This window comes from Apis dorsata, unplaced genomic scaffold (assembly GCF_000469605.1).
Source record: "Apis dorsata unplaced genomic scaffold, Apis dorsata 1.3 scaffold_74, whole genome shotgun sequence".
Classification (NCBI taxonomy): domain Eukaryota; kingdom Metazoa; phylum Arthropoda; class Insecta; order Hymenoptera; family Apidae; genus Apis; species Apis dorsata.
This window is the reverse complement of record NW_006263372.1, coordinates 1,856,140-1,869,764: the sequence shown is the minus strand read 5'-3', so window position 1 is coordinate 1,869,764 and position 13,625 is coordinate 1,856,140. Positions and strand designations below refer to the sequence as shown.

Here is a 13,625-nt window from a genome sequence, read left to right as displayed (position 1 = left end):
AGATATTACAAACAAAAGATAAAAATATATCAATAATTATTATATTATTTATTAAACATTATATGAAACATTTATATAAAAATAATAAAACAATATTGCAAGAACAAAATAAATTAATGCTCTGCTAAATATTTTTTATATATATTATATATTATATATATATTTAACAATTTATATTATTTATAATACAATATTATTTAACAATCATTTTATATTTTTCATTCACATTAATTACATTAATGTAAATGAAAATTTTATAATATATCAATTATAACTTATGCAAAGGAATATAATACTTAGTATTAACTTAACATTAATTTAAAGAACATTAAAAAATTATTTATCTAACAATTTAAATATTGATAATTTCATTATAATAATTAAAATTTTTTTAATTATATAACATCAATTATTTTATATATATTTATCAAGAAATATTTAAGAAATATATTTTTTAGCAAATGCGATTAACCCGTTTGTTGATGAATCATGATTTGTAACTGGTTGAGTACTCTCTAATTCAGGTTCAATTACTTTTGCTAACTGCTTCCCTAATTCAACACTGTTGGAATAAAATTGATTTATTTATTATTTATTCATTTAAAATTTTCAATTATTAAATATTGAAATAAGTATTTACCCCCATTGATCAAATGAATTAATATCCCAAATAATTCCTTGTACAAATATTTTGTGCTCATACATAGCTATAAAAATAAAATATATTTAAATATAATATATATAATATATATATAAACAATATTTTAATATATTATATATGTTAAATTTACCAATCAAAGCTCCAAGAGTAAAAGGCGTTATTTTTTTAAGAAGGATAGTATTGGTTGGTCTGTTTCCTTCAAATACTTTATGTGGTAATAACAAATTTATTTGTTCAGGATTTATGCCTGCTTTTTGCAATTCAGTTCGTGCTTCGTTTTCATTTTTTCCTTTCATTAAAGCTTCAGTTTGTGCAAAACAATTTGCAAGCAAAATTTTATGATGAAGATTTCCTTGAACCTGAAGTATTAATTCTATTATTATTAAAATTCTATTATTTATTATTCTATTATTTATTAAAATTATTAATTATTAAAATTATTAAATGATTAATTAAATGATTAATTTTAATAGTACCTTGTTATGTGATTGTATTGGAATTATAAAATCACAAGGAACAAGTCTCGTACCCTGATGTAATAATTGATAAAATGCATGTTGTCCATTAGTACCTGGTTCTCCCCACACAATTGGACCTTAAGACATTTATTTATTTTTTTTTTCATACATTTTTTTTTTCTAGATATACAATAGAATACGTAAAATATTTACCAGTAGTATAATTCACAACTTTTCCTTCTCGTGTAACATATTTTCCATTACTTTCCATATCTCCTTGTTGGAAATAAGCAGCAAATCTATGTAAATATTGATCATATGGTAATAATGCATGTGTTTCAGTTTTATAGAAATTATGATACCATATTCCAAGCAAAGCTAATATAATTGATGCCTATAAAATAATGTGTGATATGAATATATGATATATTTCATTGAATATATATGTACAATGTTTTGTTAAATATATAATAATTCAATATTTTAATATTTCACTTAACTAAGCTAAAAATCTAATTATAAGTAAGAATTAAGTATTTACATTTTTTTCTAATGGAGCAGTACAAAAATGTTGATCCATAAAGTGTGCTCCACTTAATAATTTTTCAAAGTTTTCAAATCCAATAGACAAACAAATTGATAAACCAATAGCAGACCATAATGAATAACGTCCTCCAACCCAATCCCAAAATCCAAACATATTTTTCTCATCAATACCAAATTCTTTTACTTTTTGATTATTAGTAGACAATGCAACAAAATGCTGTGCAACTGCTGTAGGCTATAAAAAATTTATGAAATATAATTTGTGAAATTGTATTTCCTATTTTTTACTTACATTTTTTTTATTTTTTATTTTATTTTTTACTTACATTTTTTAAAGTTTCTAAAAGCCAGATTTTAGCAGAAATAGCATTTGTAATTGTTTCTTGAGTAGTAAATGTTTTTGATGCTATTATAAAAAGAGTTGTTTCTGGATTCAATTTTTTTAAAGTTTCAGCTATGTGAGTTCCATCTATATTACTAACAAAATGAACACGTGGTCCAATATGAAATGCCTTTAATGCTTCAGTTACCATTAAAGGACCCTATATAATTACAATTATATTTTAATGAAAACAGAATCTATTTATATTTGAAATAAAAAGACAATAATTTATATAATATATACCAAATCTGAACCACCAATTCCAATATTAACAACATCTTCAATTGGTTTACCAGTAAAACCTTTCCATTGTTTTGAAAGAATCTATAACATAAGAAAAATAAATATTACATGAAAAATTATTTCTAAAAATTAAAAATAAAATAAAAAAAGTAATAATTATATATATTAATTTTACTTCATTAGTAAATTGTTTCATATGATTCAATACAGCATTCACATCTGGCATTACATCTTTATTATCAACCAATATCGGTTTATTAAGTCTATTACGTAAAGCAATATGTAAAACTGCTCTATTTTCTGTAAAATTAATTTTTTCTCCTTTAAACATAGCATCTCTTGCAGCTTCTATTTCACGTGCTTTTGCCTTAAAATTAATAAAATTTGACAAAATATATTAAAATATATTATATTTATATAAATTTTTATAATTACATAATTTTAATAATTTTAATACATACCAATTCCAATAGTAATTGCAATGCTTCTTTAGTAAGACGATTTTTAGAATAATCAAGTAAAATTGGTCCATCTTCAGGAGTAGAAATTTCTAAGCTAATAATAATTAATATATTAAATATTAATAAAATACTTTTTAAATTAAATTTTTTAATTTCATCATAATAAAGTTATTTTTTTTCTCATTCTGATACAAAATATATTTCTTTGTATTAATTTAATTTATACTTTAAATATATATCTATATATATATATGCATAAAATCAAATAAAGAAAAAATTTACAAAATTTACAAAAATTAAAATAATAAAAATATTCATTTTAATTTTATAAAAAAAAATGCAAGAAAAATATTTTCATAATAAATTTATAGGCGATAATTTTATTTGAGCGTTTATTCAAATTTTTCGAAAGGTCATATCAAGGTCATATGTCAAGGACAAATAAAACTTACCTAAAATTTTCAAAGCGTTTTGGATCTTGTTGAAAAAGATCATATATTTTGATTTTTGAACCATTTGTGGAAAAATATTGTTGCAATTTAGTCCATGCTACTTCAGATGTTAATTGTAGTTTTGGTTTCATTTTTTTTTTTTTTTTAATTTAAGAAAACCGCGCTGCTAATCACAAATCCAAATACGTTTCTATGATCAACGATTTATAAACTGCATTCATTCATATGTTAACTCTCTTATGTTTAGGCTGTTTTTCAATTGTCTTTTTCAATTATACTTTATGATATTTTCATGAAAATGATGTTTAAAAAATAACTTTAAAAAAATAGTTTATTTTAATTTTATTATTTTTAAATATATATGTATTAATTTCTTTATTTTAAAAATATAATTTATTATTAATGCTATTATTGAATTTTATCGATTATAAAGAGAATTTAATATAAATTTAATTAAATAAAGATAATTGTTTATTTCTGTATTTATTAGTAAAATTTTTTTCTTTTATTTTAATCGATAAAAAAAGTAATAAAGCATAATAATTTTGCTAAATAAATTGAAATCTTTTTTTATTTAACTTAATAAATAGTTTTGCAATTAATATTTTTAATATAATATATTTATCATAATTAAATATGTGATTAAATTTAATTACAATAATTATGATTATATTTAATGATATTAAAACTTTATTTTTTTTTTTGAAATTTTATATATTTTATTTTATTATAATTATTAATAGATAATAATTTTTAAATTTATTATTAATTGTTTATGAATATGTTAAATATATAAAACTAAATTGAACTACGGAATACATAAGGAACGACGGAACAATGTATCATGTAGTACCTATGTTCTAACTGAATTGAGTGCAATCATCGAAAACTCTGGAGTCTAAATTTTTAGGTTGCTTTTCGAAGAAGTTTCAACGTTTCATTTTTTTATTATTGTAGACAAAGTAATAAAAATTGCAAAAGAAGTTGACTCCACTAATTTGGTGGATTGTTTTTATTCCAGGAGCAAAAATGGTAATCGACTTTTGTTTTGACTACTTTAAATCTTGATGGACATTTAATATTTGTTTATTTAATATTTGTTATTATTATTATTATTCATTATATTATATATTTATTTATATTTTTTTAATAATGGAAATATATTTTAATGAATTGATAGTTATAGAGTTTATGATTTTAGATATTATGCTATTGTTATTGTCATGATTATAATATAAATATGTATGAAAATATAAAAACATGTTAACATCAAATGTAAAAACATTTATTTTAATGTTACAATAATATTTTTATAAAATAAACACTTTTAAAACAATGTTTTTTTTAAATTCTATATTATTAATGAATAAATACAAAAAAATAATCTAATTATAAATATTTATAAATAAAAATTAATTAGCTATAAATATTTTTATTTGTTTTATATATATAAAAATAATTAAATTATAATATGTATTCTTATTATTGTTGTAGTCTCATACAATATTGCTTGTTCAACCAGGTAATAGACCTGAAACAAGAACATATTCAGATTATGAAAGTGTTAATGAATGTATGGAAGGTAAAAGTATTTAAAATTTGAATATTAAAGTTTAAACAATTTTTAAAAATAAAGTATGTATATAATGTAAATTGAGAAAGATAAAAAAAATTTGATTTTTTTTGTAGGTGTATGCAAGATTTATGAAGAACATTTAAAGAGGCGAAATCCAAATACACCAACTATAACATATGATATCAGTCAATTATTTGATTTTGTTGATCAACTTACAGATTTATCATGCCTTGTTTACCAAAAATCTACAAATACATATGCCCCATATAACAAAGATTGGATTAAAGAAAAAATATATGTTTTATTACGTCGAGCTGCAGGACATGGCAAATAATTAATAAATAAAAATAGATATATGCTTTATAAGATAAATTATCTTTAAGTAAAGACATATTACTGTTTGTAATAATAAATATATAATAAATATATAAAGAAACTGTACTATTATATTCATGTATTATACAGCAATTTATTAAATATTGATTTTAGGTATAATAATAATTATTTTTAAGCATATTTTTAGATATATTTTTTATTTTACATATATACTATATGTACATAATGATAAAATAATTTTTTTTTTTAAATTTGTATTATTTTCAGATAAATGTAAATATTCATTAAAATATATTCTTAATAAATTTTTAATCATTTCATTAACAAAAGCTATAAATATTGAACATTTAAAAGAACTTGTATTGTGTATTTTTATATCAAAATAATTTTAGATGTGAATAAAATAATTAATTAATATTTATGTATTAGTTTTCAATGTTAAAATAATTATTTTCAGTTTTTTTTTCTGTTATTAACTGACACATGTCCTTTTATTTACAAAATAAATTTTATTTTATAATATATGAAAAAATTATTTAAAAAATTAATACTATATATAAATTATATTTTTTATTTTTATTTATATTTTATTTATGAATAATTTGAATTTTGAATAAAGCAAAAAAAATTAATTTTTGTAAAAATGAAATTACCGATCGAACTTAAAAAAAATTGTTACAAATTATTACAAATTCATCATTAAGTAAATTATATATAATTACAATTAATTATATTTGATTATATTATTAATAACATTTTACATAATAAATATTACATTTATATAAATTTTATTTATTTTTTTCTGTTATATCTAAGTTAATTTTACAAAGTTATATACGTATGTAATATACTATACATATAAGCAGTATAATATAGTATTTATATATTTTTTATTTTTAAATGCTTGAAATGATATTATCATAACATTATATTTAATCACTCATTAATATAGTTAGTATATATTTACATGTATACATAATTTTTATATAATAGTATAAAAACACATAAATTGTATATATCGCATTCTTCTTGTTTTACGCATTGCGTTCATGTATCAGCTATCTGCTATTAAATGCAGTAGTTTCGTCGAGATACAAGAATAAGAATTTTATATGTATATATATAAGGTAAATGAATCATGAACGAATGCATTTGTTGAAGGAAATCAGTATTTAGATAACGTTCAAGTACTGCAGAAGACGATTGCTAGTTCGTCAATTAACTTTTAACGTTATATTCAGTTGTGAATGAGATTTTTTTCTTTTTTAACCAATAATAATATCATTTCAATTATTTTTTTATAAACAATAATAAGAAATATTTTGCATTGATGAAATGCATACTATATTATAATTCTATTTTTATCTTTTAAAATGTTCAATAGTGTTTAACATTAATTTTAATAAAAATTGTTATTTTTTGTATACATTAGATATTACGAAGAATTTACATGAAATAAAATATTGCAAATTATTATAATCACATGATTTAAAAAATATTCTGTGATAATTGCATAAGTGACAGGATGTCTGACGGTAAAATTGAAGTTGATCCCTTCAGTGAAACAACACTGGAATTTCAAAGTTGTGAAGGTAAAATTATCAATACTGTTCGAAACTGATTTATAAAATTATTATTAATTTAAATATTATTTAGTTCATAAATTCATGTAACTTCTAAAAAAATATTTATTGTATAATATATTTTAAAAAATAATTGACGTGCTTAAATTATTTAAATACGTAATATTTATTGCATCAAATCAAAAATAATTTAATAGAACTATGTAATTATTGAATATAAAATATTTATGATTATCAATATCAATCATTGGAAAATTTCATTAATTTATGTAACTTTAATGTAGTGTACATTATGTTAAATAATATTAAATCTTTTATTTTATTTTATTATTATTTATTGCATTTTTATTTAAAATCAAAAATAAATATTAAATCAAATAAAATTAAAAATATATTATAATTATAATATTTTTAATCAAAATTTTATACAAAAATTATATATATTATTTTATCTTAATCTCAAATTTTAATATTTGAAGGAGTTATAGAAACAATCATACAATCAAATACAAAGGAAGAATCACAGAATATAACAAATGAATTAACATATGCAGAACCTTTAACAGCAGAACAAATACGATGGTTTTATAGAGATGGTGTAGATAAGAGATGGGTAGAATTTTGTGGATATGATAGTTTAAGAATTGAAAATGCTTGGCAAAGTTATCAACATTTGTTTAATAAAGATAGTGATGTAACTAATAATGCACTTCCTATTGAAAAAATTGTAGTTAGAGGAGGAATGTACGATGTGGAACTAGATAAGATGAAATGTGTTTCTATATATTGTCCAGGTATATATTTTATTCAATTTCAATTTCATAATTTTATTAAATATGATTTAATAAAATAAAAATGAATATAAATTAATTAAAAATATTTTTTTATTTACTAAATGAATTACAAATTTCTTTGTAATTGTATGTGATTTATTTAATTTAACTAATGATTTTTTTATGAGAGCATTATGTCCACTATAGAAACTGATTGATTTGTCCTTGAGTTTATTGTGGCCTATTATATTTAACCATGATTAATATGACTGAAACACCATAGATATATAGAATATATATATAGAATATTATAGAATATTATATATTTTATTATTTCAATATTTGTTTCAATTTTTATATATAGAATATATATAACATATTTCATATAGAAAATTTCATTGAGTATTTTAATATTTTAATTTTTTTACTTTTAAATTAAATTAAAAATATTTATAATTTATTATATAATAATAAATAATATTATATATAATTTTGTTTAAATAAATATAATTATTAATTTTATTTGAAGGTGAAGAATGGGAAATTATGAGAGGAACTTGGTATTATGATGGTAGTTGGCTACCTTTAGAAACAGAACAATCTAAAATTATAGAAGAAGTTCATCTTAATCTTTTTCAAAAGCAACTTTCTGATCAAGCTACTTCAACATATGATACACCTCACTCTTATAAAAGTATAAATTTTTTTTTAATTTTATTTTTATTTTTTATTTTTCATGATATAATTATGAATTTCTTTTATTTTAGTATTACATACTGAAAATTTTCCTGAATTTCATGTTGATTGGCATAGTATAAATGATGTGGTATTATATAGTGAATATAGACATAGTAAATTAATGCGTAGTGTAACATCAAAACTGGGTTTTGCAAAAAGTAAGTATTTTAAAAGTATGTCTGTATAATAATTATCATTACATTATTTATAATGAATATTGTAGCAACAGGATATCAATTAAAAAGAGGATATAAAATTCTTGCTGTAAAGGAAGATAAACCTCATGATATTGATCATATAATATTTGTAGTTCATGGAATTGGTCAAAAAAGAGATACTGGAAAAATCATTCGTAATACAACATTGTATGTAATATATATAGTATTTAATATAAATATATGAAAATTTTCAAAAATTAATTTATTGCATTTGATATTTATAACAGATTTAGAGATTGTGTAGATTGGTTAAAACAAAAATACTTTCCCAATTCAAATTATAGAGTAGAATTTTTTCCTGTTGAATGGCGATCTTCATTAAAACTTGATGGTGGTAAGAAATTATTATATATAAATAAATTATACAATTATCTTGTAACATTTATTTGTTTTTGACTAATAAATAAATTTTATATCTTTTATAAAATTATATAATCAAAATTTTTAGGTATAGTAGAAGCTATCACACCTTTTAGTGTAGTAAGCATACGACATTTATTAAACACGTCAGCAATGGATATTCTTTATTATACAAGTCCTCTTTATGGAGGGGAAGTAAGAGCTGGATTACAAAAAGAATTAAATAGATTATATTTAATGTTTGCTAGTCGTCACCCAGGTTGGAAAGGAAAAGTTTCAATTCTAGCACATTCATTGGGATGTGTAATTGTTTATGATATTGTCACAGGTTGGATGGGTCCAGATACAAGACCTCCATCTCCAGAAACACAAGAAGTTTTAAAACAACGATTACAATTTCCAGTAAGTGTCACTAAACATACATTGTTTTATAATATTCTGAATAATAAAGAATGAATTGATATGATCTAATAAAAAAATATTATAAAAATTAAATATTTTATAATTTCAGATAGAAAATTTATTTTGTTTGGGTTCTCCATTATCAGTATTTCTTGCATTACGTACACCTTCCCTATCCAACAAAACTGATGTGATGCCTCAAGATTTATGCAAAAGATTTTATAATATATTTCACTGGTCTGATCCTGTAGCTTATAGAATGGAACCACTTCTCGAAAGGGAATACAGCAAAATTGAACCTGTTCTTATTCCATCATATGGAGGAGTTGATGGTCAACAAATAGAACAATCACCTCCAACAATAAACAATCCTGACCAAAATTTTTCTCCTACAGGTATTTTTTTATATTATTTTTTATATTATATTAGTTTTTTAAAATTTTAAAATTATTTTTAAAATTTTTGGAGAAAATAAAAGTATAATATCTACATTATTTTAAATATTTAATAATATTTAATAATATTTAATAATAGATAATGATGAAAGAGAAGATAATTCAGTAGATATATCTAATCGCACACCAGATAAAGGTTGGAGTCTCTGGGGTTTAGTCCGAGCGGGTTGGAATGTTAAAGAAGGTGTTTCTACACCTATTCAACCAGGACAAGGTAAAGATGTTATATTAATTTTTAATTTATATACTAGTAATAAAAATTACATAATGAAATATATAATATAATATTTTTCTTTATTATTAGAATTAACACAACGATTGGATTATGTACTTCGAGCAAGTTTAGGAAGAAATTATTTTTACACATTAGCAGCACATACAACATATTGGAGTAATTATGATGTAGCTTATTTTGTGCTAACAAGACTTTTTCCAGCACTAGAAACATGATGTTGGTTAGTACATTTAGAATTAAATCAATTAGATACTGAAATACTAAAATTTACTAGTCCATAGTAGGCCAGTAACTTAACTTAATATTGGAAGTAGGCCTACCACCAAAACAATCTGTGATAATAAGAAAAACGATACAATAATGTTATAGATTCTACATAATCATTTTATACCGCTCTAATTTAAGATTAATATAGTCGAGTTTCACAAAAACTCAAATGTAATTTTACATATTTTATAAGATAACTCATTTATATACAGTATAATATAATTAATTAATAATTATTAAATATAATTAATAATAATTATTTAAATAATTTTATCTTATTTCTATTATTTTTTATCAAAATTTTTATCAAATTTTTTATCAAATTTTCTGTGTATTTTTTTTATTAAAATGATAAATATACATTAGACACATTATAAATATAATTAATGTGAAATATTTATTGAAATTATTATAAATATTGAACATTATATTATCAAAAATCTGTATTATATGAGATATCTTATATTATTGAAAAATTATTATTTTTATTTATTTTTCAATAAAAAAGAAGAAAATAATATTATAATATAAAATTACATTTAACTTTAAAAAATTAAAATTAAAAAATTAATTAACTTTAAAAATTCATTATTATTACAATAGTCTAAGATAGTTTATAATGTAAAGTTTATAAATTCATTATATTATACATTAATATAATTTTCTTTTCTTGTTTTTAAAAATTAATATTAATACCAAATTACAATTTTATGTTATATTTTGTACATTTTATAACATATATGTTTTTTTATTAATAACAGTGAATTATTTTTCAAATGTTTTGTAACATATTTAAATAACTGAGTTATGGTAATATGATTCATCCACATTGAACAATGTTGAACATTTGTTATGTATATATTACATATAAATATAATATGTTTTTTTTAATTGGAAATGTTTGAAACTATGAAAAAATACAAAAAATACGAAAAAAATGTTTCTGATAAAAGTTGTTGATAAGAAAATATATTTTATTTTCTTACATGTATTTATATTATATAGTATAAATAGTTTAAATATGTAAAAATTGTATGAAAATTAATTTTAATTTTTTAAATAAATCTATATAATTTGGATTATAATTGATATAGCTTATTTTCTATATTATTATTTTCTATAAAAAAATATTAAATTATATTATAATTAAATTAAAAAATCGAAAAATTTTAATTTAGTAGATATTTTAACTTGAAATATGTAAAAAATCCTTATATTTCATACATGATAAAATTTATAAACTTCAAGTTCAATATCATCAGTAAATTAAATATTAAATTAAATATAATATAACAAAATCATCATTAAATTTTTCAATAAATGAATTAATATTTTTTCATAGAAAAATAATCGATTAATACATTAAAAAATATATAATTTGTCTAAAAAATTAAGTTTATTATTTTTACAAATATATAGAAAATATATATATATCTATATAAATATATCTATATATCAATATATACAAAAATTAATATTGCATAATATAATACATTTTTTTATACAATTTTTATCTGAAATATTTTTTCATATTATTTGTATTTTGCTACATTTTATTGTATTTGCTACATTTAAGCATTTCTAGTTAAACAGGACATACATTGAACTGATGTCATGTTTGATATAATTGTATTAAATATTTCTTTTTTCTTAAATGTTAATCTTTTATTTTATTATGAACAGTGAAACTCGTCATATATGCTGAAAGTTTATTTTAAATAAAACAAAAAATTGTATTGATTGTATCAACTAAAATTATTATGTAAAACAAACAAAATGGTATTAATTGTATCTTTTTTATTTTATTAATAGAAACAAAAAATAATTATCTTTTCGTATTATATAATCAAATTTATCATTAAAATAAAGAAAACATTTTTTTATTAATATTTAATGCATTATAATATACTATTTTAGTGATAATTATATTGTGCTTTAGAATTTTTTTCTTTAATTTTATTATATATACAAATTTTTCTAACATATTTTAATTATATCATTTTACATTCTATTTTATATCATTTTGTTTGTTTCATAAATAAAAGAAACATATATTTTATATGTTATATAAATCTTATGTATAATCTTCATATATAAAATTACATTTGAAATGTAATATATTATTATACTTTTTTTTTATTGATGTTAAAAATTTAAAGTATATCTATTATAGTTATGTTTTAAAATTTATTTTATCAAATTTGTATTTAAATTTGTATTTAAATTTTGTTGATATATTTCATTCGTATTATACATAAAAAATATTTACATATATTATTATATATGTAAATGTGTTCACTTTATAATATTATAAATTTATCAGTTTTTAGAAATTTTAATAATGATGCACTTTTGAATGTTATGTAATGATAAATTTTTAAGAAGCTTTATCTACAACACATAATTTGGTAGCATGACAATAATATTCACTATTTCAGAGATAAATATTATAACAAGTTTTAAGAAATAAAGCACATAATAGATACATAGGAAAAGATCTCTGAATTAATAGTGCAGTTATTAAATGAGATATCTAAATTAAAATTAAAATATCAATAGTAAAGCATGTACATTTTTTTTAGTGAAAAAATCTTAAATTTAACATTTCAATACAATATTTAATATCAAACACACACATACACACACAATGCCAAAGTTATTAGAATATATAATTAAGATTTATTCAATTTTAGATATTTATCCATTAAATATATATATAAATATATAATGATACATTTATATATTAAACATTTTTTTTAGAATAAAAAAAATACTTTATTTATTCTTACAATTTAAAATCTAATCACATATGTAATCATTTTATTAGTTATAATAATATATATTATTTTAACTATATATGAATATTGTATGTAAATAATTTTAAAATATTTTAAAATATTCTTTATATAATTTTGAATTTATTCTTTTTATCCTAAGTATTAAAAATTGAAATTAAAAAATATTATAAAAATTTTATTTAGTAATTTTACAATATTTAATTATTTCAATAATATATTTTTATTAAATAATATTAAAAAATAAGTGAGTGTAATTAAATTAAGAAGTGATAATTTTGTGATAAATCTTTAGACAAATTTAATTCTTTTGTATGCATAATTGTATAGTTCTTTTTAATAAACTAATCTAATTCTTTTTAAAATTCTTTTTAAATGATATATTCCAATTAAATATATCAACTATATATATGTAGATATAAAAACATATATTGTAATCAAAATATATATTTTTTTCTTTTTATATTATACTACTTAAAGATTAAAATTATTATATGATATCATATTATAATAAATCACAATAATTACATGACATTATTTAGTTATATTAAAGCTACTCAAACATAATTATTATATGTGAAATATATATAAAAAAATAAAATGTATATATTATTATATAATTTTAAATTTAAATAATTTAAATAATTTGTTTTTTTTTAATTATTTTTAAAATTGATTAATTTA

General features: G+C 18.8%; 4 protein-coding genes across 7 annotated transcripts in view; 3 read left to right on the top strand and 1 right to left on the bottom strand.

The window, feature by feature from the left end:
* Positions 1-13,625, top strand: part of LOC102674424 (regulator of microtubule dynamics protein 1-like) — a 19,797-nt gene that overhangs the window by 3,511 nt on the left and 2,661 nt on the right. The gene's annotated exons all lie outside the window — the stretch shown is intronic.
* LOC102674907 (glucose-6-phosphate isomerase) lies at positions 130-3,449 on the bottom strand. The gene is made up of 11 exons (XM_006610580.1): positions 3,204-3,449; positions 2,752-2,845; positions 2,466-2,657; positions 2,291-2,371; positions 1,992-2,207; positions 1,661-1,900; positions 1,333-1,513; positions 1,138-1,256; positions 792-1,020; positions 641-707; positions 130-562 (listed from the first exon to the last, which is right to left on the bottom strand). The coding sequence occupies exons 1-11, from the start codon at positions 3,332-3,334 to the stop codon at positions 439-441; spliced, it is 1,674 nt and encodes a 557-aa protein (XP_006610643.1). The 5' UTR covers positions 3,335-3,449; the 3' UTR covers positions 130-438.
* On the top strand, positions 3,978-5,295 carry LOC102674779 (enhancer of rudimentary homolog). The gene is made up of 3 exons (XM_006610579.2): positions 3,978-4,235; positions 4,698-4,785; positions 4,893-5,295. The coding sequence occupies exons 1-3, from the start codon at positions 4,233-4,235 to the stop codon at positions 5,111-5,113; spliced, it is 312 nt and encodes a 103-aa protein (XP_006610642.1). The 5' UTR covers positions 3,978-4,232; the 3' UTR covers positions 5,114-5,295.
* Positions 6,272-10,223, top strand: LOC102674557 (phospholipase DDHD1-like). 3 transcript variants are annotated; one of them, XM_031508145.1, is made up of 11 exons: positions 6,272-6,390; positions 6,548-6,707; positions 7,178-7,492; positions 8,001-8,165; positions 8,239-8,367; positions 8,433-8,574; positions 8,655-8,761; positions 8,876-9,189; positions 9,299-9,584; positions 9,724-9,858; positions 9,949-10,223. In XM_031508145.1, the coding sequence occupies exons 2-11, from the start codon at positions 6,641-6,643 to the stop codon at positions 10,092-10,094; spliced, it is 1,806 nt and encodes a 601-aa protein (XP_031364005.1). In that variant the 5' UTR covers positions 6,272-6,390; positions 6,548-6,640; the 3' UTR covers positions 10,095-10,223. The 3 variants fall into 3 exon arrangements, with proteins under 3 accessions (XP_031364005.1, XP_006610640.1, XP_006610641.1); XM_006610577.2 differs by lacking the exon at positions 6,272-6,390 and having other exon boundaries at positions 6,473-6,707; XM_006610578.2 differs by lacking the exons at positions 6,272-6,390; positions 8,433-8,574; positions 8,655-8,761 and having other exon boundaries at positions 6,473-6,707.

Bases quoted from the DNA above. Each gene is read 5' to 3' on its own strand.
- LOC102674557 (XM_031508145.1), top strand. From the start codon at position 6,641: ATGTCTGACGGTAAAATTGAAGTTGATCCCTTCAGTGAAACAACACTG. The intron at 9,190-9,298 runs GTAAGTGTCACT...TTATAATTTCAG, and splicing joins AACAACGATTACAATTTCCA to ATAGAAAATTTATTTTGTTT. The intron at 9,585-9,723 runs GTATTTTTTTAT...ATTTAATAATAG, and splicing joins CCAAAATTTTTCTCCTACAG to ATAATGATGAAAGAGAAGAT.
- LOC102674907 (XM_006610580.1), bottom strand. From the start codon at position 3,334: ATGAAACCAAAACTACAATTAACATCTGAAGTAGCATGGACTAAATTG. The intron at 2,658-2,751 runs GTATGTATTAAA...ATTAATTTTAAG, and splicing joins TGCAATTACTATTGGAATTG to GCAAAAGCACGTGAAATAGA. The intron at 708-791 runs GTAAATTTAACA...TTATTTTTATAG, and splicing joins TACTCTTGGAGCTTTGATTG to CTATGTATGAGCACAAAATA.
- LOC102674779 (XM_006610579.2), top strand. The intron at 4,786-4,892 runs GTAAAAGTATTT...TTTTTTTTGTAG, and splicing joins TGTTAATGAATGTATGGAAG to GTGTATGCAAGATTTATGAA.